A 27,271-nucleotide genomic window follows, 5' to 3' on the forward strand; every position below is an offset into this window, starting at 1 on the left:
ATTGTTCATCCAGCCTATCTTATTTAGACAGACTGTGGAGATAATAACATGCACGAAAACAAGACAGGAAAACCAAGCAACAAAATAAAACATTATCTCCAACACGCCAATGACAAAAAACAAAGCAAAACATAGCAAGAAAGAAAAGCTTATAGTTAGTTCAAGGATTGTTTGTTGGTCTTTAGGAGTGTTTTCTGGTTGAGTCTGATGGGCGCCAAGCCCTGGCCCCAAATTCTACTTATGGTATTCCCTGGGGCCTTAGTTGCTCTGTTCCCCTTGCTGTTCTGTTGCACGCCCTTAATGTTTTGCCTCAGTGTGGTGGGATCAGATCAGGCTCTCCAGCACAGTGTTAATGCAGTTTTTGTGTTAAAATTAGGTCCCCGGCTGATATTCGAGTCAGCTTATACTCGAGTATATATGGTATAACATGTATTTTTGGAGGACACAGTTCAGCCCATAAAACCTGTTCATTATACAGTTATGGATCATTATTGTAAATATAAATATTAACTTTCCAGTTTGGAGCTCTTTTGAAATTATTGGTATTTGTAGCATCTCTGTGTGTCATGTGGCCCTTTCATTGTTCCTCAGTGCTAACTACGCAGAGGATTGCCCACCTCACTCTTTGAGGTTCACTTAGGGATTTCCCAAACAGTGAATTTCATCTATGACATAACATATATTTAAATTCACACTTGCCGTCCATCCATTTTTGTTGAAAAGCTAAGGTATTTAAAAAATGACATTAAAGGGATAAAATTGTTTCTATATTATATAAGTATTTAAAAAGTATCTGTAAATATTATTGTGCTAATATAGTCTTTCCAATATCTAGTAGTATTGTCTATGCAAATCATTGAAAATCCTTGTAAAGTTAGTTGCATTTTGCTAATATTTAGACAAAAACTTTTATTTGATTCTCAGGATTTAAGTGATTGGTGTTTGTTCAGTTGGGATCTTGAGATAATCAGAGTAAAAAAATTACGTACTTTCTGTTTGAACTTGTAGTTTGTTGGCAATGGAGATGAGAGAAAAGACGGAAGGACAGGGGTTGTTATGTTAAAGCTCAGGGTATTTTTAAGCATGAATTGGTTGACCTTTTGGATGGGAGTTGTTGGAAGATATATGCTACATCTTTGATAGGTAACTTGGCTTTTTCTTTATGAACAGTCTTTGCTTTTGTTTCCATAATCCTTAGAATACATTGAAATATGAATACTTGGCTCTTGACTATAGAATAATTTATGTAGTGATTGTTTTCATAACTTCTATTTGAAATAATACTTGGGATGGAATTCTCTGGTAAGGTGTAAACAAGTGGAGAGTGTTTTTTCTTGAGCAGTTTTGGAAATAGTGTTTTTTTTTTGATCCCCTATTTCCAACTCATTTGGTGGCCAGTCAAGCACCTCCCCCACTTTATTGGCAGTTTTGTACTACTTTTTTCTCTCTGTATTTTGCTTCTTAGATCTTCCCTTTCTCATCCCTTTTTACTCATTCTTTTTTTCTCTTTTTAAGCATTTTATTGTGGGTGAAAGTTGTTACAGCAAAAAAGTTTACCATTCAGCAATGCTTAGATGTTTTTATTCATGATATTGATTGTGCAGTCCCCACAGTGTGACTTTACTCTTTATTTCTTCCATATATTTCCATTTATCTCTCTTTGCCCCCACTTCCTGCCATTTGAGCTTTTTCTCTAGGCAGATGGTATCCATTTCATCTCCTGTGGTGGTTCTAGAAAGTACAGTATGTACCTCTTTGGTGTTCTTGTTCACTTTCTAGGCCTATCTATTGTTTGGCTGAAAGTTGAGCCATGGGAGTGAGTTCAGTTCCAGGCTTGAAGAATGTCTTAAGGGCTACATTTGGTGGGATTGTATCAATACTTATTAGACCAGCATGCCAGGTCTTTTCTATGAGTTTGAGATTGGTTCCACATTTTCCTCCCACTCTTATTTTAGTTCTTCCTACGAGCCCTTTCAGAGGAACTAGCAGTGGTAGCCAGGCATCACCTAGTTCGGGTCTCAGGGTTGTGAGATAGCGTTCATATGGTCCTTTAGACTAAATGTTTTACCATAAGTTTTATGGAAACATTTAAAAATTGTAATTTTTTAAACATTTTTTCATACTATGAGTTTTAGATGAATAAAGGCTATGTGAATTATTACATTGGCTGGAATCTTCTTTAAATATGCTAATTATAGATTATGGTGTACTGAGTTTTAGACAAAAAAATTGTCAATTATATTATTCATCAGAGTAGCAGCTCTAAGCATTTAAACAAAATAACATTTTTATTATTTTAGTCTTACTCTACACTTGCAGTGGGTTTTTAAATCATTCTGATTATATTTTTTAATTTAAATATTAACAGTTTTCTGAGTAATTAGTTAAAAATCCAACTCCCCTGGCTGTTGAATTGATTCTGATTTAGTGATCCTAGGAGACAGAGTGGAATTGCCGTATGGAATTTCCAAGGCTCTAATTTTTGCTTTTTAAATTTAAGAGTTAGGGTTATGGTTTGTGTTAGGGTTAGGTTTGGCATTAAGTTTAGGGTAAGGGTTAGGGTAGGGTTTCTGTTAGGGTTAGTGTGAGGTTTATGGTTATTGTTAGGTTTAGCTTTAGGGGTTAAGTGATAATATCTGTGTTAAGGATTAGAGTTAGAATTAGGGTTAGGTTTCAAGGCTTAAGTGATAACACCTATGTTAAGGAGTAAGCGTTAAGGGTTAGAGTTACCGTAGTTTTAAGTTAAAAAAAATTTTTTTTTTGAACGGTCATTTTATTGAGGGCTCTTAAAGCTCTTATAACACAGTCCATACATCAGTTGTATCGAGCATATTTGTACCTATGTTGCCATCATAATTTTCAAAACATTTATTTTCTATTGAGTCCTTGGTATCAGTCCCCCCCCTCCCCCCCGCCTCCACCTCCCACACCCCAAGACCCCTTCATAGATTATAAATTATTGTTCTACCCCTGGAGAGGGATGTATGGATATCTGTCGATCATTGCGATCCGTTTTCCTCTTTCTCCCTTCCTCTCCCCTCCTTCCCATTACCCTTCTGTTCTCAATTGCTATTCCCACTCCTGTTCCTGGATTCTGTGTGTCGTGAGACCCCATCTCTTAGCTCTATCTGTGTACAAGATCCGGTCTAGTCTGAATTGAGAAGCAGCACGGGCATCAGCTCCTCATTTTTTCCCCCTCCCTCCCCATACTCCCCTCCTTTATGAACCCTTGATAATTTATAAATTATTATTTTGTCATGTCTTAACACTGTCCGACGTCTCCCTTCTCCCACTTTTCTGTTGTCTGTCCCCTAGGGAGGAGGTTATATGCAGGTCCTTATAATCGGTTTCCCCTTTCTACCCCACCTTCCCTCCACCCTCCTGGTATCGCTGCTTTCACCACTGGTCCTGAAGGGATCATCTGTCCTGGATTCCCTGTGTTTCTGGTTTCTATCTGTACCAGTGTACATCCTTTGTTCTAGCAGGATTTGTAAAGTAGAATTGGGATCATGATAGTGGGTGGAGGAAGCATTTAAAAATCAGAGGAAAGTTGTAGGTTTCATTGTTGCCACATTGCACTTTGACTGGCTTGTCTCCTCCCTGCGACCTTTCTGTAAGGGGGTGTCCTGTTACCTACAGATGGGCTTTGGGTCGCCACTCTGCACTCCCCCTCATTTAAAAAAATGTTTTTAATAATTTTATTGGGAGCTCGTGCAGCTCCTATCACAATCCATACATACAGTCCATTGTGTCAAGCACATTTGTCCATGTGTTGCCATCATTATTTTCAAAGCATTTTCTTTCTACTTGAGTTCTGATTATCAGCTCCTCTCTTTATCCCTTGCCCCCCACCCTTCCACCTTTGTGGCCCCTTGATTAAAAATTACAAATTATTATTATTTTCCTATCTTAACTGACCGCTGTTTTCCTTCACCCCTGTTTCTGTTGTTCATCCCTCTTGAGGTTGGGGTGGTGGTGGTGGTTATACATTAATCATTGCGATCAGTTCTCTCTTTCTCCCTCTTCCCCCTTCCCTCGTGGTATTTATATTCCCATTACTGTTCTTGAGGGTTTTATCTGTCTTAGATTGTATGTATCGAGAGCTCTTATGTATACCAATGTGGATGCTTCAGTCTAGCCAGATTTGTAAAGTAGAACTGGGGTATTGATGAGGCAGGTGGGGAGCATTAAATAGCTAGATGAATGTTATGTGTTTTACCAGTGCTATACTGCACCCCGGGTGACTTGTCCCTTCCTTGTGACCCTTCTGTGAAGGTATGTTCAATTTTCTATGGATGGGCTTTGGGTCTCCTCTCTGACCATCCTTATTTGCATCAATATGATGGTTTGTTTTGGGTCTTCTGATGGCTGATACCTGATCCTGTTGACACCTCGTGATCATACAGGCTGGTGTGCTTCTTCCATGTGGGCTTTGTTGCTTCCAAGCTAGATGGTCACATGTTTATCTTCAAGCCTTTAAGACCCCAGATGCTGTATCTTTTAATAGCTGGGCACCATCAGCTTTCTTCACCAATTTGCTTATGCACCCATTTTGTTTTCAGCGATCGTGTTGTGTCGGGATGTTGGGCATTGCAGAATGCCAGGTTATTAGAACAAAGTGTTCTTGCATTGAGGAAGGGCTGGAGTAGAGACCCAATGTCCGTCTGCTACTTAAATACTTAAAAGATGTACATATTTGTACATAGACACATATCCCGATCATATATGTCAATATAGTTACATAAATACATGCCTATATTTATACCTCTTTAAATGTTTATTGCCTCCTAGTTCTTTCCTCTATTTCCTTTTACTTCAGAATGAAAATTTCAAGCACAGCTGTTTTATCTGCAGTTTTAAATTATTTTTCTTATCTTTGTGTATGCAGTAGGGATTGTTTTTCTTCTCCCAGCTCTAGGTGGTATTTCCTGGAAATAAACAAGATGCTTCTTGAACAGCGGTTCTCAACCTGTGGTTTGCAATTCCTTTGGGGATCGAATGACCCTTTCACAGGGCTCACCTAAGACCCTCAGAAGACACATTTCCAATGGTTTTAAGAACCGAGACATTGCTTCTCTATCCGTCTCTAGGCGGGTTCACCCACATGCAGATACACCCACACATCAGTACCAGGCGTGAAGACTGTTACCCGCACTATACCATGCTTCAAGACAAAATTTCTTTTATTTGTAATTAGAAATGAATATTTCACAATATAAATAACAATATGTAAATATTGTTTTTGTGATTAATCACTATGCTGTAATTATGTTCAATTTGTAACAATGAAAATAGATCCTACATATCAGATATTTACATCACGGTTCATAACAGTAGCAAAATTGCAGTTATGAAGTAGCAACGAAAATGATTTTATGATTGGGGTTCACCACAACATGAAGAACTATATTAAAGGGTCGTGGCATTAGGAAAGTTGAGAACCACTGCTCTAGAATTTACTGGTGGTTTCTACTTTGCTCTTTGCATTGTTGGTAATAAGCAAAAAGCTTAGAGAACAAATATTCCTATCACAGTGTTTAATATAAGTACTAAATAAGTAAAATATAAATATATTAACATAATTTACTTTTCTATAGGATCCCACATTGAGGAGCAAACAACCTATTCCTGCTGCCTACAATAGATATGACCAGGAAAGATTTAAAGGAAAAGAAGGTGAGCTGTTTAATTTTAATCTTTAGCTTACAGTGACTACAATGAATTTAAGAGACAATATAGTCTTATGGATAAAAGAAGGGGTTGATAAACTAAGGTGTGCAGTTCAAATCTGTATCACACGATTTTGATCAATGACATTTTAAGATAACTCAGCATGTTCATACATTTTATGTCTTGTCCATGGCTGTTGTAGCACTATGATAGCGCACTTGAGTTGTTGCTACAAAAACAATATGGCCTGTGTAGACTAAAGTATTCATTATCTGTCCTTTTACAGAAAACATTTGTTAACTCCTACTTAGCAACATGGATTCTGGGCTCATCTGTGTCACCTTTTTTTGTGTGCATGGTTGCAAATTTTTCAACTATATTCTATCTTCATTTCCTCATACATAAAAATTACAATATTACTACTAGAAACTCACTTTTAATATTGTAAAGATTAGTTAAGAACGTAATTTGAATAGTACCTGGTATGTGATACGCTTTCTATAAATGCTGTTACCAATAGTAATTTCATTTTTAAAACTTTTAAAACATCTTAAGTGGAAATTCTCTTTACAATAGATATAATATTTTTCAATATGTCCTGTGCTTCAAGTTTGAAGTTTGTAAATTGAGAATTTGGAAAACATAAACAAGGCGCAGTGATAAGAAGACTGGTTTTGGAATGTAGATGATATAATGCAATAAATAGTGAGCCATTTTTAAAAATTGATAAAGTGAGGCTCAATTTAGTTAGGTGAGACCAATTTCCCCTAGTGGTCTTTATTCACATTGCTGATAATTAGGGGAAAATATCGGATAGGAATAGCTAGAATTTCAGTTAGTAGTTTCTGGATCATGAAATAGCCACTCAAATTTATCAGTAAAAGTCATGTTGCCTTGTTTTTGTATTTCGTCTTCATTTACTGGATAAAGTAGTTCAATTTTTTATTTGTGCAAGGTTTATCTTATAAAAATTATATTAAACAGGGTTTTGCAATTGTAGTTTGCAGATAGAATTTACCCCTTCACTGATTGGCTCAATCAGGTCAGCCCCATCTTTTTTTTTTTTGAATCGTTTTATTAGGGGCTCATACAACTCTTATCACAATCCATACATACATCAGTTGTGTAAAGCACATTTGTACATTCATTGCCATAACATTTCCTCTCCAACTTAAGCCCCTGGCATCAGGCCCTCATTTTTTCCCCTCCCTCCCCGCTTCCTCATGAACCCTTGATAATAATTTATAAATTATTGTTTTGTGATATCTTGCCCTGTCCGACATCTCCCTTCACCCACTTTTCTGTTGTCCGTCCCCGAGGGAGGAGGTCACATGTAGATCCTTGTAATCGGTTCCCCCTTTCGACCTCACCCTCCCCCCACCCTCCTAGTATTGCCACTCTCACCACTGGTCCTGAAGGAATCATCCGCCCTGGATTCCCTGTGTTTCCAGTTCCTATCCGTACCAGTGTACACCTCTGGTCTAGCCAGACTAGCAGGGTAGAATTTGGATCATGATAGTCGCGGGGGTGGTGGTGGTGGAGAGGAAGCATTTAGGAACTAGAGGAAATTTGTATATTTCATCGTTGCTACATCGCACCCTGTCTGCCTCATCTCCTCCCTGAGACGCCTCTGCAAGAGGATCTCCAGTGGCCTACAAATGGGCTTTGGGTCTCCACTCCCCACGCCCCCCCCTCATTCACTATGGTAAGATTTTTTATTCTGGTGATGCCCGAAACCTGATCCCTTTGATACCTTGTGATCGCACAGACCGGTGTGCTTCTTCCATGTGGGCTTTGTTGCTTCTGAGCTAGATGGCCGCTTGTTTACTTTCAAGCCTTTAAGACCCCAGACGCTGTATCATTTTTGATAGCCGGGCACCATCAGCTTTCTTCACCACATTTGCTTATGCACCTATTTGTCTCCCGCAGTTGTATCATGGAGGTGAGCACACAATGAACACACACCTCTCCACTGGTTCCCTCCTCCACGCCGGCATGTTGTATTCACATCTGGGAGCACTGGGTTGAAGTCTGGTCCCTCTTTTCCTTGTGTAGATATAAGCAGTACCCTCCCCTTGGGTGGGTTATTGCCCTGTGCCCCCACTACTCATTTTCTTTATTATTATTAGTAGTAGTATTTTTTTTTCCTTTCCCCACCTCCTTTTTAGTTGTCTACCCTGTGTATCCCTGTATTTGATCTGGTCCCTGCCATATTACCTGGCCCTCACTCCAGGAATATTTGTATACAGTAGCTTTTACCCTATGCCCCTTTTGCATTTTTTTAGAAAAGCTTAGCTCAGCGGACTCATGTTGTACTTGTCCTTTTGTGCTTGACTTAACTTCGCTTAGCATGATTTCCTCCAGTTCTTCCCATGCAGCGATGTGCTTTATACGTTCATCATTGATTTTTAGTGATGCGTAGTACTCCATTGTATGTATATACCACAGTTTTTTAATCCAGTTGTCAGTTGATAGAAATTTGGGTTGTTTCCAACTGCTTGCAATTGTGAACTGTGTCGCAATGAACATTGGAGCACAGATGTCTGGCCTTGGTTTGTTTCTTGCCTCTTCTGGGTATATGCCCAGAAGGGCGATGGCTGGGTCCTACGGTAACTCGTAACTCGGTTTCCATCTGTTTTAGATATCACCAGATTGATTTCCATAGTGGTTGTACATACTTATAAGTCCACCAGCAGTGGATGAGAGTTCCTCTCTCCCCACAGCCCCTCCAACACTTGTTGCTTTCTGATATTTTGAATTGCAGCCCCATCTTTTTAAATAGATTGTCTAAACTACTCTTACTGTATGATTGCAGAATGTAGTAGTTGTGTCAGAGACCATCCACAATATTCAAAGAATATAGTGTATATATGGTTCACAGAGAAAAAGTTGCTGACCTCTCATATAAAACATATTAGGACTCTGTTCTGAAACCCCTACCACTAGTTACAATTTTTTTTTCTATAAAATGAAAAATATATGCTTTATGATTATACCTTAGAAGACAACCTTTTTATTAGTTTAAGAAAAGACTTTGATGCTACTTAGAACATTGTTTTTTATCATACTGACTGGTATATCATAGTATAATCATGTCTGGAAATAAACAATGTGGTTGCTATAAATGATTCCATCTAATTTTTTATATTCCCAACCAACTCTTTAACACTTGATTTTAAGAGAGTCTTCCCCAAAAAAGGCTTGTTGGTATATAAGAATCTCTAGTGGTATAGTGGGTTACGAGTTAGGCTGCTAAATCACAAAGTCAGTAGATTGAACATAGTTTCCCCAGGAAAAAGATGAGGCTTTCTGCTCCCATGCAGATATATTGCCTTATAAACTCACAGAGGCAGTTATACTTTATGGCAATGAGTTTAGATTGGAGTACCCTTCTATAAGTTTTATTTTCATTAGTATGTAACCTAATTTCGTGTGTATAGCAGGTTGAAGGCATTGCTATACTATTGAACTTTCAGCCATAATGTATTTTATTACTGTACATTTGCTATCAATAATGAAATACATAACATTCAGCAGTATACCTCTTTTCTTTGTAGAAACGGAAGGTTTCAAAATTGACACGATGGGCACCTACCATGGTATGACACTGAAGTCTGTAACGGTAAGTTAATATTGATGGCAGAGGGTCTTTGTTCCAAGCAGTTTATGTGAGTAGCACATAATTTTTTAAAATTGGTTTTCTAGTAGAGGCATACCTCAGAGATTTTGTGGATGGTTGTAGACCATGCAATCAAACGGGTCACATGAATATTTTGGTTTCCTGGTGCACAGTGGCACTCTCGTCTGTTAAGTGTGTAATAACTTCAGTAGTACCTAGAGACACGAAATATGCATATGTTGTTGGAAAAATTGTTTCAATAGACTTCGCTGATGCAGGATTGCCACAAAGCTTCAACTTGACCAGAGTTTTTTCCAAATACTGATTGCAATAAAATAAGATGTTGCTTGCATTTTTTTAAATGGCCATTTTTGCATATAATTGTGTGTGATCAATTATTTGATACATGAATGTTGTGATTTTGATTTTCTATTGTAATTCAACTGGGTATTTTTAAACAAATTCTGTTTGAGTAACTTAAAATGATGCCAGATGTTTAACTGATTAGACTATTTAATAACAGTGAGGAGTTACAAGGTCCAGATTGGGAGAGTCCTTTTGCCATAATTATATGTTCTTTAAGTTTTACAATCCCCTTTTTAAAAACTTAGAGTAAAAAATAGGCTATTGTGGCTGAAATACTTAACAAAGTACCTATATGATGGAATTGAATGCTTTTGAGTGTCCATAAGCCATGTCTGGTTCACTTTTAGCAATATTTATTTTTTTAATCTCCCGAAGATGGCTGTTGCTAAATGTTATGACCAACTTCTCTTTATACACATTTGCTTTTTATTTGGTTGATGATATGATGGTGATGTAGAATAGGAAATACGTTAACTTTCTATTGCATACATAGTGAATAGAGCATTATATCTTCTGTACTGCTGCTTTGCATAATTTAGAGCCTTGATGACATAGTTGGTTAAGCATTGAGCAAAACTCTGTTTTATTTGTGAATTGTCAGCTCCTTAAGAATTTAGTATAACAGAGTAATTTATATGAGAGTAAGTAAAAATTAATACTACTAGAAATCTAGTTTATACATGCACAGATTTATTCCAAATAAAGCTTGTTTAAACATGTCTTTTGATCAGTGAATGGCTGCAGACAGTTTCTGACAGAAAAACAATTGTCTTAGTGTAGTTAGAGTACCTTAAAAAAAAAAAAGGTGCAATCAGAATAGTGACTTCCAAAGGGACCTTACTGCCCAGTTAATTTCAAGGCAGAGAGGCTTAGCTCCGATTTTTTTGGCAACTGTTATTTTGGAAATCTAAGGGATAACCTTGATAGATTTTCTTTGGTGAGAAAAAGGACAAGGAAAATTGTGCCAAGGAAATTTTTTTTCATTGTAGCAGTGGACCTGCTCATTGTTTAATGGTAGAAAGGTTGCTCTATGACCATTTTGTTGGAAAACCTCGTATATCCTATAGTCTTAATCTTGTCCTTTCAGATATGTTCCAAAAACTAAAGAAAAGAAACATTGTTTCGAGCCCTCTAAGGATGCTCAGACTTCCATTTTGATGAAGTGTGATTGAAGAGTGTAGATTTCTTCAGGAAAGGGCTCTCGAGATGGAAACACCCCCTTCAGAAATGTATAGACCCCAGTGGAGATTATGAAAAGCAATAGCTTTGCATTTGGTATTATTGTTTTGTAAAAATTTCTGTGATCACGTAGCAATACTTTTTGACACACCTTATATTCGTTGTGATTTTTCAAACTTAGGATGCCTCTTTACATCTACTTGGAATTTGTCTTGCTTCACTCAACTGTTTTCAGAAGCAGCTATGATGCATCTGATTCTGAAAGATTTTTCCCTCCTAGGATTTAGATAAGGATAAAATATTAGACAATTTGCTCATATACTTGTTTTTTAATTATTAGATTTGTTTTGTAGTATTGAAATTGAGATTCAGTGTACCACTTACTGAGAATTGTGTCTCAAACTCTTATTTTAAGTGCTATGACTTATGGCTTGAATTAAATCATGGGAGAGCTTCTTTAGAGAGCGTATCCAATGAGGCCTCTTTGAGAAGATGACAGTTGAGCAAAGAGTGGGAGAGAGAACATTGGATGTAGGGCAGAAGGGTCAAGACGAGGTCCACTAGAGGACCAACAGGAAGGCCAGTAACTTCATAGACCAGTGTGAAGGGAAGCGTGCTAAGAGAGTAATAGATAAACCCATTATGTGACTGGGTGTTTATTTCCTGATTTTAAAGCATAATTCTTAACTATACATTCAGCTTAAATTCTTATATGATTCAATTATTTACATTTTCTTTGGGACAGAACTTGCCTACTGATTATTTCCCAAGTGGAATTGAAGTTGTTATCCTTAAGTATCCATCCTGTAAGTTTGTTGTTTTCACTTTTGTCTCAGTTCCTTAGCTCTGAAATGCCACGGGATTGGTTTCATTCGGAACTTCATGCAAATGAAAACACTGGTCTTTTTTTATAGAGCAGTTTTTCTTAAAATCAAAGAAGCTACTTTTTGTACCCAACCAATAGGATACTTCTATGGTTTTGCTCCTCATCAGAAAGTTTATTCTTAAACAGACTGAGAATAGATGAGAATTTCATATAACTTATTGTGAATTTTAAAGAAATACAAGAAGACATTATTTTGAAGTGCAACAGAAAGACTAAATTTGTCAGCTTGCTAATAGTTTTTTAAATCTTATAACTAGTTTGAATCTCAGCTACCTGTGACTGAATTCATTTACTAGTGTTATTAAGAAAATCAAAAGAAAATTTGAACTGGGTTTTTTTTTAGTTGAATCTCAGGTTTGTTTCCAATTTAACATTTTCCCCCTCTTCTATGTTAAAATTATTACTTACTTGTGAGTTATAACAATCTTCTACCTTATCCTGTAATTATGAAGTCTTTTTCTTAATAATATTTATCCAGACCTACAGAGTTGTTGTTAGTACAAATTAAAGGCTTTGCTAAACAGATGTGATATTCTTTCTAGTTTATGTATAGTGTACTATTAGTTAATTTTGTTGGTTTTTTTGTGTGTGCTGTAATTCTTTATGGTGTTTATATGCCTAGCTGACACTTAGTTACTGAAGCTAGTGTCAATCTATATCAGAATTGACCTACTTTATCTCTTAAGTTTCAGACACTGGTCTTAAATACAATACTAAGTTACTAAGTTGTACTATGTGTATGAGTAGAAAATGTTTATACAAATGAGCCCCTCATTTCCTTATCTATATATTTTTCAGATGCAGGTTTGTATTTTCCTAATACGATTTTATAAAAACCATAAGTTACTGAAGTTTATTATAGAATTAGAATTATAGGTAGTATGTTTCTAATTTATGCCTGGTAGTAATTCTATGATATTTTTCAACAAGTCATAAAAATACTAAAGAATTAATAGAGACCTTTTCTGATTTGAAGACTTTTCCACAAAATACATTTCTTGTGTTCTGTATGTTTAAGAAACATTAGGTTAAACAGATTTTGTGGTTTAGGAATCTTTAAATATGAATTGAAAGAAAAGTTTGCCAACACTGTTTTCCCAAACTCCCAGTGGTTGGTCCTCTTCTCCTTTCTACTGAGAATGTTTCTGGTAAGAACTTGGGTGGTATAGAAGACCTGTCTTGGTTACTATGGTAGTAGCAAGGAATCTATTTTTGGTTTTCCTGGGAGGGAATAAGAAGATTCAGTTCACTATTGTAATATTTGTAAGAATTGCATTGACAGGAAAACCCCTTAATTTTAATGTCTCTTATCTTGTTTATGGAGAAGCATACTATTAGGTGTTGGTTTTTTTTTTTGATTTCCATTTCAGTTTTATTTTATTTTATTTTTTAACATTTTATTAGGGGCTCATACAACGGTTATCCCAATCCATACACACATCAATTGTGTAAAGCGCATTTGTACATCGTTTCTCAAAACATTTTCTCTCCATTTAAACCCCCGACATTAGGTCCTCATTTTCCCCCTCCCTCCCCGCTCCCCCCTCCCGCATGAGCCCTTGATAGTTTATAAATGGGTATTTTGTCATATCTTGCCCTGTCCGACGTCTCCCTTCATCCACTTTTTGGTTGTCTGTCCCCCAGGGAGGAGGTCACACACAGTTCCTTGTAATCGGTTCCCTCTTTCCTACCCATTCTCCCTTTACCCTCCCTGTTTTGCCACTCACACCACTGGTCCTATAGGTTTTGACTGTTAATTTCATTCTTTTAAAAATCATTTTATTGGGGCTCATACAGTTTTTATCACAATCCACACACCCATCCATTGTGTCAAGCACATTTCTACATATGTTGCTATCATCATTTTGAAAACATTTGCTTTTCACTTGAGCCTTTGGTATCAGCTCATTTTTTGCCTCCCTCCCTTATGAGCCCTTGATAATTTATAAATTATTATTATTTTTTCATGTCTTAACACTGACTGATGGCTCCGTTCACCCACTTTTCTATTGTCTGTCTCCCTGGAAGGGGGTTATATGAGGATCATTGTGATCGGTTCCTGCTATTTCCATCTTGAGAAGTATTTTAGACCTGAAATTGTAGAGATTGGAAGGTTTCCTGTTAGATTTTCATTTGAATTGCTAATAGATATGTTAACTTTTATGTTAAATCATATGGGGGGATCATTTCCCTGACAATAAGTAAATTTAGGTGGGTTTTAATATCTCTATACAGATGTAGTATCTTTCAAGGGGACGTAGAATCTCAGTCTTGACACAAAGTTGCATTCTTTAGAGCAGTAACACATACATTAGTAACCTCTTTTCCCAACCCCCTTAGACCCCAAGCATCTTCTTCATTCTAATTTGTTTGGTGATTAATTATTTTGATTTATTTCTATTGGAAGTATTAAGGGAATATTATAGTAACAGGAGCTGTAAAATGAGTATAAGAGACTGGAAAAGAATTGATGCATTAACATTATGGTATTGTAATGTAATATTGAATAATAAGCAGTCGGCAGTTAGAAGACTGAACAAAGTTGTCTTGGAAGAAGTACAAACAATGCTTTTTGGATGGTGAGACTTTCATGCTTGATAAAGTAGATGATCAACAACAACAACAACAAAAAGAGGCTGAGCCTCAATGAGATGGATTAACATTGGGGCCACAGAAATGGGCTCAAACGGTAATGACTGAGCATGGGACAAGTTGGGCAGTATTTCCTTCTGTTGTACTTGGAATTACTGTGAAATGGAACAGACTTGATGTCTTTTAACAACAATAACATTATAACAATGCTGTTTTGCTTTGTGTCTAGGACCCCTTACAGCAGAAGTTGGAGATAGTTGTTTATGACTTATTTAGAGCTTTTCTTTAGTAAACATTTGTTGTGTGTCATGGACTGTACTAGGATGTTAAAGAGTTAAACCAAACATGTTTTCATAGGCTTTATGGCCTAATGAGAGAGAGAAATATTAATCAGTCACTTAAGTGTAAAATAGTAGCTGCTAAGTGTTCACAGGAGTAACAGTGGCCATTGGAATCTAAAATTGGAGGGTTTGTTGTAGAAATCAGAATATTTCATTGTAAAGATAATACTTAATAGTAGACCTGAAGTTTGAGTAAGAGTTAACTTGGTAATAGCAGGAAGGCACATTTTAGAAACATTGAACAAATAAGAGTAAATGGTTTGTGGAAAGAGCTTAGGAAGTAGAAAGATTGAATGATTATTTGGTTATTGTGTATATTTTAAGAAAGCTTATAGGAGAGTTTGTTCTTCCCAGAGTTAGATGCAGCCTGTTCTTCAGTATCAGCACATTAGCCTCCTTTTTAGTATACTTCTGGGGTCGTTCATTGTGCCAGTTTAAATGTGGCTCCCGGTATGTTTTATACGGTATCTATTATATTTTAAAATTTTGTTTTAGTTTTCCATATTTTAAAGAGAAAAATATGTCACATAAACAAACAGTCGTGATTCCTTGGATAAGCAATCTAGCATGATTATGTGGTAGGTCTACAATGTCACATAGCAATTGCCACATTACCTTGAGTAGTAACTACTTTGTTTTTCGATAATGTTTTCTCTAAAGTTTTTATAGTCTTCACTACGTTTTTTCACTTATTTATACTATTTTCTGAAACCTGTTGCCTTTGAGTGTGAAATCCTTACTGTAGATCAGTGGTTCTCAACCTTCCTAACGCCGCGACCCTTATGTACAGTTCCTCATGTTGTGGTGACCCCCCCACCATAAAATTATTTTCGTTGCTATTTTATAACTAATTTTGTTACTGTTATGAATTGGGCGACCCCTGTGAAAGGGTCGTTCGACCTCCAAAGGGGTCGTGACCCACAAGTTGAGAGCCACTGCTCTAGATAAGGGCAGCATCAATTTGTTAAAAGTTAATCAGTTGCAAGCACAATATATTTCAGGCTTTAAAGTCCGCCCTGCCATTCATTGTTAGTTTGATGAAGCTGATAACTGTATTATTTAACTTTGTTACAATGAGTGGTCTAGTTTTGTTTTATACTGGAGACATTAGAAATTATCATATTCTTGAATATTAAAATCAACACTTAAAAATTTTTAGGACAAATACCAGCTACTTTTATTATGAATTTATGATTTTACACATATCATCTTGGCTTATTTGAAAATACAGACAATTATAAGTTAATATTCATATTCCTACAAGGAAGCACCATTAATATGACTATTAACAAAATATATACATCAACCATAAATACCAAAGAAATTGAAGATTTTTCCGAATTGCCGCAATCTGAAATTGACCGAACACGCATTCAAGATGCATAGATAACTACTGGTGATTGGGATGTGAAAGTTGGAAACAAAGAAGCGTCAGTTGATGGAAAATATCTTCATGGTAATAGAAATGGCACTAGATATTATACTATAGAATTAACAAAAACACAAGTGATGACTATGCATGTGGACCTCCACAGATGATTATATAAAATGAAACTAAATCCAAGGTAATCCCCAAGAAAGTCAAGGTACTTCTTTGAATACATTCTCTCTGATTTAGAGGTCAACTCAAGAAGAGATTTGATGTACTGAACATTAGTGACCCAAAACCAGAATGATTGTGGACTGACATCAAGGACGGTGTACACAACATCCAAGGGGCCATTCCCTTGAGAATGATAGCATGTTTGGTAAAATTAGAGGGTCAGTATAAAAGCGGAAGACTCTTGATGAAATTGGTTGACGCAGTAGGTGCAGTAGGACCTGGTAATGTTTTCTGTTATACATGAAGTCTGTGTGAGTTGGAGGCAGCTCAAGAGCACCTAACAGCAAGCCACAGCATCATCTGTATACTTAGTATGATGGCTTTCAGAAAGTTTGTAGAAAACGGAATTAAAGATACTGGAATTGTCCATGAACGTTTTCAAGTTTCCTTGTATTTATGATAAGTCCTGAAGTTAATTTTTAAAAATATGAGAATCCTTTTCCACTGAAGTATTTGGTAAATTTTTACTATAGCTGTGTATGTGTATAGCCAAGAGATTTTTAACATCTAAGTGGAAGTAACTGCAAATAAGTTATGCAAAATTAATAATACCTTACCTAGATTATGCTTTCCCATCTACCTCTTAGCATTGTATGTAGAAAGAAATTTTACTTACTTAGACTTACATTATTTAAAAAATTGTGGACTTTGAATTAAAAAAAACCTTGATTTTAGTATGTGGTCATAAAATTCGTATAATACTACTTTTGTAAGTTAATATTTCCTGCCGTCTACATCTGCATTGGTATATTATTGTTAAAAATGTTATGCTGCATTTGAAATAATTTTCAAAATACGATTTTTTTGATATTTTAGGGACGGGTGTAGTATAGGTTTACTCTCTGGTAGGTGTATACCTCAGACAAAACAAAACACTGCTTAGTTTCTTTCAATAACTCATTATATAGTTCAAACTTTTTTATACAGAACTATCAGTTAATAAAGTAATGCTGACTTGACTTAAAGTCATAATATGTGCATAGTTTGTTTTTATTAGTTCCGCATTTCTCACTTGTTAAAAGACTGCATAGTGTGTTTTCCTTTGAACTCATAAAACATCCTTATATCTTTTTTATAGTAATTTTCTCTTAATGATTAAATTTTTTTTCAATATGCTTATTATAGAGTTGAACTATGCCATGAAACAAGGAGAGCTTTTGTTTGTGGCTTGTAGGCTTGTTTGTTTCAGCAAATCAGACATCAGTTTTCTCATCTGAAAAATGATGTTAGGGTTAACTCTCTCAGGAGTTTGTTGTGAGATTTAAATGTGTACAAGTATAGCATACCTTGTGTAGTATTGCCCCTTTCACTGCTGTTTTATTGTAGCATTGAATTCATGATTGCTGAAATATTTATATTAAATATACATACTTAGTGTAACACATAGTTTAAAAAATTTAATCACCGATTCTTTGTAGTGAACACTATCAGTTAGTGGATAGTACACTTATTAATATTACATTGATGCCTTTGTGGTGTGATGTATTAGAATCTCATTTACCGTAATGTTCATCAACATTCCGCAGTTTGATGCTAATGTTGTTGAAGCAGCAGAACATTAAGTATCAGAGTTTTAATGCTTATGAAGTGAAAGTTTTTATATTGCTTTTTAGTTTGTGTGTACAGGAATCTTTAGAAAAAATCATTGAATATTGAATGACATATTTGATGTATATATATATATCTAAACATAGCTTTAATTTCATTAAAGAGTAAGTATTGATTTACTCAAATGTATTAGACATTTTAATAAAATCTATGGCACACCTTATAAAATTAATTTACTGGTGTTTATATGGTTAATAAAACACTTATAAAATACTTGGACTTACTTTTGAAATAAATATGCAAAGTTATTGCTGACACATGTCAGCACAGTGATCTAGAAACTTGTGTGATTGTTAACAATATTAACAACCTCTTGTCTCAGTGTTTTAATATTGATTATTATGAGAACAAGAAAGACTGTCTTAGGAACCAGTTTGGAAATGTGATGATAGCCTATTAGTTTGTAAATGGTAAATATTTCTGACATTTTAGTTTGCAAGTGTGTTAAATTGTAGTTTCATGTGTAGTACTTTAATTATATATAATCTTCAGAATTGCACACAAAATTAATTTTAGTTTTTTTTTTTAGTTGAGCAGTATTGGGGATAATACAAACAGCTTTTTATTCAAATTCCTATTTTATTATATGAAGGGCCTTTTAAAAATTCATGGAAAAATGAAATGAAAGGATAATAGAATTCTTTCACAATTTTTTTAAGCCCACTCATAAATTTAATATATTACATTTGAACAAAGTTGGAATCAAAAGTGCTTACCACTGTTAAATTCTCAGTGTACGAGAGGGGCCTATAATAACTTCCTTGAAAAATTAAATAGAAAGACAATTGATCGATGTCATACTTTCTGTTTCATAAAGTCCTATCATATCACTTATCTGAGGTGATCCTCAAAAAGTGATCCTCAACACCTGTGAATATCCCTATTTAATCAGAAATTGTAAATCCAGCTGGAGCTACAGGGTCATGCTGAAATAAAAACTCATGTATTTTGGGGAAAAAAAGAATCGAAGTTTTCCACAACTTTTTTGAAGCTCCTGTTTTTAAATGACTACTTTTCTTTAATATAAACATGGTTTTACATTATATATTTCTTATTATTTTGAAGACTAAAAGATTCACTTAATATTTTCTTAGTTTCCTGTAGGGTGATTTCAACAATACACTGATAGGAGAGAAAAAAACTGTTAATATGCTGTTTTGGGGTTTTTAGCTATTTCCACAATGGGTACTTTTAAAAATTGCTATTTGTTAGCAAACTTTAGTTTGCTTTATCAATATCTACATCTATGTAAATTTATTTAAATCTTCAATGAATTTTCAATCTTCTATAAATCATGAATTCTAATTTTATTTTCTTAGTTGTCTTAATATTTGTTGAATTGTCTAGGTATTTCAACCACTATCCCCTTCCCTCTGCCCATCCAAACCCCATTTGAGCTTTAATTCTAAGTTTTGATTTCTTTTCCAGGTCTTTTTCTTGATGGATGTTTCTTTTAGTGTTGTTCTTCTTGTCTTTCCTGCTTCTCATGTTTCTCTGTGAGTGACTGTTCCCACATTTATTTTAAATATCTGTTTTAAACACATATTTGATTCTAATCTTGGCATATCTTACTATTTAGAAACTAAGTGCTTATTTGAAATGTCATAATGGTGCTATACTGTGAATTATTTGAAGAAATAGCCTTTTGAAATGCTTAGGAATTAAAAGTTAAGTTTTCCTTTTATTTTAATTGGAGACAATAGTTGTATCAGAAATGCAAGTAATTGTCCCACTGGCTATCTTCATATTTGTTATATTTTACAATTTGATTGGAAAAGCATTTGCTCTTTCCATTTAAGTTTTTGCAGCAGCATATTAGCTCAAAGATAGCTAATATTTTAAAAATCAGTCCCAGTTAATATTTTCCTGAATTATTTAAATCAGAAATTATTTTTCCCAGTCTTTTATCCCCACGGTATTTTCAGTTTTGTAATCATTAAGTTCAGAAATTTGAGATTTTTAGAATTTCAGTCTTTTCCTGTATTCTTTTTTCTATCTTTGTGTTGTCATGACATTCCCAAATTTCTCATATAATATCCCAAATTTGAGAACTGAAACTAAGCACTTCTTTAGTTTTTTGAAGTAACTCAATTCTAGCTTCTTTTATGTATAAGGCTTTTAGTTTTTCCTTTTTTTAAACAACAGGCCCATACCCCAAATTCAGATTTCATTGATATGATTAGAATGCTTTAATAATTTATCTTCAATAAGTCTACAGGATATTTCATAGCATATGTAGGAATTGTTGAATTTTGATATCAGTAGAGTTCTATAATAGCAGCTATTTAAATAAAAGAGTATTTGGAAAATATTTTTGCTTATATTCAAATTAAATATAATAGATATAATTGACCTAATACCTTCTAATAAATTGATAGTGTTTTAGAAGAGTTACTATACATGTTTGAATGTTTATACCCTTTTTGAGTCAGTGTTTTAGTTTTTCTTGTTGTTGGAGCTACAGTTCATGGCATTTCAAGGTCTACAAAAAATGCTACATATGATATACTGGTAGTGTTAACTTTATATTTTTACATTGAAATCCTTTTGTAGAGCAATGAAATTCAGTCTTTAGCCATAGAATGTAGTTCTAATTGTCTAAAGAATTTTCATTACCATCTTTGTTTTGTAACAGATCGAAGGAGAAATACTGGTAATGAGCTGCAGTGCAGAGGGTTTTTGCTTGCAGAAGGAGCAACTGCTTATTTCTAGGCATTTCATAAAGGTAGCATTGCCTTAGTAATTTAATAAGGGCCAGAAAAAGGCTGAGAAACTGGGTAATGTTAGTATATTATGGGAGATTAATTTATTTTAATAAAGGTTATAGAAGTAGTACCATTTTAAAGTTTCAGTTGGCTGCAGGTGATATACAGCATGGTATGTCCAAATAATGGATTTCTTGGCTCATTGCTACCACTGTTAGTTATAAGGTATATTCATTCGTTGGTCTGCAGAAATATAACTTGGTGGCCTAAAATTGTTATAGTATCTTTTGTTCTATTCCTTTAATGGTGTTTCTAGCTTCTGTATCTATCATAGGATATGCAAAATCCAGTCCAAAGTAAGTATCTGTTCCTGTGAGAACCCATTTGTAGTCACCTGGGGTTATTGTTAGATGAATATAATCAACTTGCCAGCTATATGCATAGCCTTTCCTCCAGGGAACCTACCCCATAATCCCTCCAACCTTTGTCTTTCTTGCTGTTAGAGCACTCCTTGACATTTTCTGTCTCAGAGGGTATAAGAAGTATGTACCTAGATTCAACCAGACTCAGCATCTCCAGGTCTACTCATTCATGGACAAATCCCGCCCCAATCCTGTCATATCATCACAATGGACAATTCGCTTCAAAACCTCAGGCAGAGATCAAGATTCACAGTACACCACAAAATGGAGAACCATGGCTAGAAGGGCCATATTAAGCAACTCACTGGACCCCAACATGCTATCACCTTTAGTTGTAAAGCACAGTAACACATTCCACTTTAGGTTATATTAATATTTCTGAACTTTGAAAATATTCTTGTCAGTAATCGCTTTAGTCAGACCTTTTATAGAGGCCAGAACTTCAGTTACTTCAAATATACCACTTAAAATCATTTACCTTGACTTTTAATTTACTATGAATATTATTTCCAGTATCCTCAAGCTTTTAGGAGATGATTCTTGATCAAAGACTGGTCGTTTCAAACATTTCTTCTCTCGTTGGACACATTTCTTTTTTTACTATTGCAATAAAATACAATTTAGTTAACTCACCATAAATAAACAGCTTTTTTTGCTTAGCTGATGAAAGAGCCTTTGAGAGAAACTTATCTACAACTTTAATTTCAGTTTTTATTTTTACAAAGAATTATGTTGTGAAAAGGTAGTTTTAAGTTTTTAAAAATTTTCTGACCATGACTCTACTGTGAGTTGGAAGTGTGAACAGTGCTTAGTCTTATATTATGTTCTTTTAGCCCAGCTGTGGTATTGCACAGTAAACACAGTACCTTATTGTCTTAAAACTATCCACACATCACTAAATCAAAAGCATACTACTTTACTTGCTGTGATATGATTGGTATGCATTAGTAATAAATAAATTTTAACCAAAAAATACCTAAACTCTGCGATCAAGTCAATGCTGACTCATAGTGACTCCTAGTGGGGTTCTGAGACACTAACTTAGTGAGATTAGAAAGCCTCGTCTTTCTCCCATGGAGCTACTGGTGGTTTCGAACTGCTGACCATGCAGATCGCAGCCCAGTGTTTAACCACAGGACCACCAGGCCTCCATAAGCATTTTTATATGGGAAAATGCATTGCACATAAAATGCTGTCTCAAATTCATTTAACAAATACTTGTTTTGTGCCAACTGTGTTGGACTGTGATCCACAAGGTTTGCAGTTCGAATCCACCAGCTGCTCCATGGGAGAAAGACAGGAGTTTCTACTCTTTTAAAGTGTTGGAAACTCTGGGAGCAGTTCTACTCTGTCCTACAGGGTCACTATGAGCATCAACTCCATAGCAGCGAGTTGTTTTGTGTTTTAAAAATGTGCCAGGCAGTATAGTAGGACCTAGAGATTGAGAATTAAACTGGAGTAGAGGGGCCAAACAAAATATTGGTGATGGGAGCTTTGAGTTAATTAAAATGGAACCAAATGATATGATTGACTGCGTCATTGATTTATAGTATGACATAGTAAGGCTAAGTGACCATTCAAGGTCTTATTACAACTAAACTGCTGTTGTACTGCAAAGGTAGTCATAGGCATCATGTCAAAATAACAAAATGAATGCGTATCTTTATACCTGTTGTAATAGAACTCTGTGAACACAGAATCCAGAATTTCTTTGATTAGTCTTTTTTTTAAATACTTTTATTGGGAGCTTTTACATCTCATCACAATCCATACATTCATCCAATGTGTCAAGGACATTTGCACATATGCCGCCATCATCATTTTTCAAATCATTCTCTTCCCACTTGAGCCCCTGATATCTGCCCCCCATTTCTTCCCTCACCCTCCTTCACGAATCCTTGATTAAGTTATAGATTATTTTTTCCATGTCTTACATTATCCTCCATCACCCCTTACCCACGCCTCCATTATTCATCCCCCTGGGAGGGTATTCTAGGTTGATCCTTGTGATTGATTCCCCATTTTTCCCCCACTCTCCCCCAATCCTCCTGGTATCTCTACTCTCCTTGTTGGCCCTGATGGGTTTATCTATCCTGGATTCCCTGTTTCGAGCTTTTATCTGTAGCAGTGTTCATGTTCTGGTCTATTCCGATTTTTAAGGTAGAATTGAGGTCATGATAGCGGGGGTTGGGGGTGGGGGTGGGGGCTGGGGAAGGAAGCACTAAATAGCTAGAGGAAAGTTGTGTGCCTCATCTGTGCTATACTGCACTCTGACTGGCTCATCTCTTCCCTGTGACTTCTCTGTGAGGGGATGTTCAGTTGTCTACAGGGGCATTGGGTCTTCACTCCGTGCTTTCCCCTCCACCCCCCATTTCACCTTGGGTATGGTTTTATTCTGGGTCTTAGATGTCTGATACCTGATCCCATCAACACCTCATGATCACAAGCTGGTGTGCTTCTTCCATGTGGGCTCTGTTGCCTCTGATCTAGATGGCTGCTTGTTTATCTTTAAGCCTTTAAGACCCCAGACACTCATAGTTCCAACTCATAGTGACCTTACATAGATTCAATAAAGACTGTTTTCAGTTACACTTGCCTTATTGGCTCCGCCTTTTCCTGTTTAAAGCACACCCTAGATATTCCGAATTCCTTCTTATTTTGCATCTCTGAAAAATATGAGCATTCTTTTTACATAACTTCAATATGTTTATCACACGTAAAAATAATCATGTTGGCATCATCTCATTCTCGCTATGAATTAAATCAAATTTTACTCGCCTGCTTTTAATGCAGAACTAATTTAAATCAATTTTGAGGGATGAAGAGGCCAATGTATAGAACAAGAAGTAGAGGCAGAAATAGGATCAATGGGTTTGATACAGAAATTAGTTGTACTAAGGATGAGAATCATTATGGGCGTTGTAGCTAGCTAAGGATTTTAAGAACTTTGGAATTTATCCTAAGAATTATGGAAAGTCATTGAATCATGAGGATGATTTAATTTGTGTTTGGAAAATACCATTATGGTTTGTTATGGGGAATAATTTTCAATAGTTCAGGTGAGAGTTGCTAGGCAACTGGGGTAGTGGCAGGATGAAGAAAAATGGATGATTCTATTTGGAGCCCAGGCAGTCTTTATGATAGTTGATATTTATTACAATAGTGATAAGAAATGATGAAAAAGTACCAAATTTGAGAACGAAGAGTATGATATGGCTTTAAATATATTTTTAAATGTACATATACTTATCTAGCAATGTAAATACTTTAAATTGGGGCTTATGCTTATGAACTTTAATTAACAGCTTTAAACTTTTTCAATAACGAGCAAGTTTGTTCCCTGTTTGTGTGTGCCTATATCAGCTAACTTTCATAAATGTGGAACCAGCCATTAGGAACTTGCATCTCTTGCATAAATCTACCAGGAAGAAGAAAGGGGTACCTTTTTTAAAAAAAATTATTTTGTGAGGAGGCAAACAATTCGGATAAAGGAATGAAAATTTAAATGACCAATATGAAACTATTATGAGCATGTCCTTTTTTAAAAAAATTTTTTGTTGGTGTTGAGCATGTCCTTTCTGGTCTATAATTTCTATGTTCAGTCAACATTTTATTGCAGATGAGACTCAGGTAGTTTTGCTTTTATGGTTACATATATTACCATTCTTTGGAAACATATTGGTCCTCCATCATTTGGTAGGACCTTAAGTCCACAGGTTCTCAAATTGTGGTCTAATGTTGCCTCTTTTAGTAAGGCATTTATGTTGTGTGCACAAAAACTAGTTGTTCTTTTGAGTATTGACTATAGATAGGGATTATATGCAGTTAGTCATACTCATTTATCTACTATTTCATGATCTGACAATTCACATTTATAATAGTAAAAAAAATCGACGTTATTTTGCATGATAATGATGATGTCTAGCAGTAATGAACACTGAAATGCAATGTGAACATAATGATTACTAATAGGTAAGGTCATATGTCAACTTATCTGGACCATGATTCTTAGTTGTTTAGCCGTTATGTAATGATGCAAGTTGGCAGTTGTATAATAAGATAGTCATGTTTCCACTTGTGTTCTGATGTCATCCTCAATTTTTGCACAGCGCCAGTTTTCACATAATGACCTAGTCTTTGGAACTGAATCATGTCAGTAAGTAAGGAGTGGATATATAAAAAATTTCAGCGTATCCAACAAAGAAATTATTGTAACATTCCTTTGCACCCTTGCCTTGTTCAGTGGCAGAGCATACAGAGGTAATGGTCTTCCTTACAGAGCATTATGGATTTATCAAAGATGCCCTAGTGGTACAGTGGTTAGACATTTGGCTGCTCACCAAAAGATTAGCGATTCCAGCTAATCAGCTCTATGGAAGAAACGACCTGGCAACCCGCTCCAGTAGTCTCCCTCCTCTTCCTATCCCCCCAACAAAACAAAAACCAACCAACGAACCAGACAAAGAAAACTTATTTGCCATAAGTCAATTCTGACTCACAGTGTACCATAAAGGGAGAATCGAACTGCTCTTGACCCGTAGGGTTTCTAAGGGTGTAGTTTTTTTAGATATAGACTGCTTAGTAAACCCTGTGGATCCATTCTGCTGCTCATTTAGGGTCCCCATAGTCAGAATTGACTTGATAGAACACAACAATCGAATCATCACAGGAGCTAGGAATAATTATAGTACTAAAAAATTTGCTAGTAGTAGGTTTTCTGTCAGGATTTTCTGATTGTACTTGCCAACACATATTTTGATGCTTCAAATAATTTATTTCTTATTTCTGGTGATATTTGAACAGCTCATTCCAAAAATGGCACCACTGACCCCTTATCAATCCTAGTTTTTGAGATATGGAACATATGCCATATAACACTTGCTGCTGCTCGCCCATAAAAAAACAGGATCTTTTAATGTAGTGTTAGCTAGCTTGAGATGTGCAAGCTGGTTTTATAATATTTGTTGTATTTAATATTTAGGTCAAGTTATATTTCATGTAATGTCCTTTAATCCAGGGATATATTTGAACAATACAAATTAAATGGACTTGGAATTTTCCCCAAGCATTTTTTCAGGTTTATTAGGAACTGAATAGTAGGCAGTTCCAATTTGTTAGCTTAAAAGGGGGCCAGAAATGAGTCACCGTACAATAAATAGAGCCCTGATGGGCTATGCATAGTGGGTTATGTGTTTGACTGTTAATCAAAGGCCAGCTATTTGAGCCCACCAGCCGCACTGCATGAGAAAGATGAGACTTTCTACTCCCATAAAAGTTCACAGCCACAGAAACCCACAGGAGAAGTTATACTCTAGCTGATAGGCCACAACGACTAGTAATCCACTGACTGATAGTGAGTTGGGACAATAAATAGATTTCAAATGTTCTGAAACTCAAAATCGTTCTGTCAGAGTTCAAACTCCTTTTATTCAAATTAAATCTTGTTCCATCTTGTTAAAAGATAACACAACTCTGCTTGTGCACAGAATTTTTCTTGTCAAGAAGCCTGGAGTCAGCCTCACCCCTGAAACATTTAACACAAATTATCCGTTGACTTCTATATATTAAACTGTGTTTTGCAATGTTTGCTGCATAATTTGAAGACTAATTTATTTCTTCAAAATATTTATGAACATTGCTATGAAGTCCTATTTGCAATACTCTAAACTGCCTCCATGCCTTCCGTATAATACTGCCTTTTCCATTTCTTTTTCATTTTTCACTCTCCTCAAGCTGTGTTCTGGCTTTGCAGTATCCAACGTGTAGTCTCTCTATAGATTATATAATCTCCCATACCAAAATGAAAAACCTGCTACCATCTCTTCACGCAGTGACCATATAGGACAGAGAAGAACTGCCTGTTTGGGTTTCCAAACCTTTAAATCTTTTAAAGGCTTCAGAGTGACTGGTGGGTTCGAACCATTGACTATGATTGGCAGCTCAATGCATAATCAACTATCCCTCATGGTCCTGCATTTTACTTCCCTGATTATTACTTTATGATAGACTTTTAGGAGTGGGTCAGTCCTTAAAAGCTTTTGTTAAATAAATTTCAAAATTTGCTTTTCAGAAAGACTTCGCCAGTTTACACACCATTGGCAATTTGGGTGCTAATAGCACTTTTTATTATCTTTATAGATTATTAGTGTAAAAAATATTTTAAATTTGATAGGTAAAGGTGGAACATAGTCTCTAAGTACATTTATATGCTAAATTGATTACCAAGACTGAATGTGCTTTATTTACTGGATGGTTTCATTGCTATGTGCAATTTAAATAT

The 27,271-nt window shown here is 35.5% G+C and overlaps 1 protein-coding gene across 1 annotated transcript in view; it reads left to right on the plus strand.

Annotated features, from left to right (window-relative positions):
• CDC73 (cell division cycle 73) overlaps nucleotides 1–27,271 on the plus strand; it is a 144,337-nt gene that overhangs the window by 38,275 nt on the left and 78,791 nt on the right. Inside the window, exons 9-10 of the mRNA XM_004706650.2 lie at nucleotides 5,598–5,676; nucleotides 9,228–9,292. Of these exons, the coding sequence (XP_004706707.1) occupies nucleotides 5,598–5,676; nucleotides 9,228–9,292 (144 nt within the window). The remainder of the gene's footprint in view (nucleotides 1–5,597; nucleotides 5,677–9,227; nucleotides 9,293–27,271) is intronic.

Source organism: Echinops telfairi, unplaced genomic scaffold, assembly GCF_000313985.2.
Source record: "Echinops telfairi isolate 266 unplaced genomic scaffold, ASM31398v2 ScPeMD7_7424;HRSCAF=8462, whole genome shotgun sequence".
NCBI lineage: Eukaryota > Metazoa > Chordata > Mammalia > Afrosoricida > Tenrecidae > Echinops > Echinops telfairi.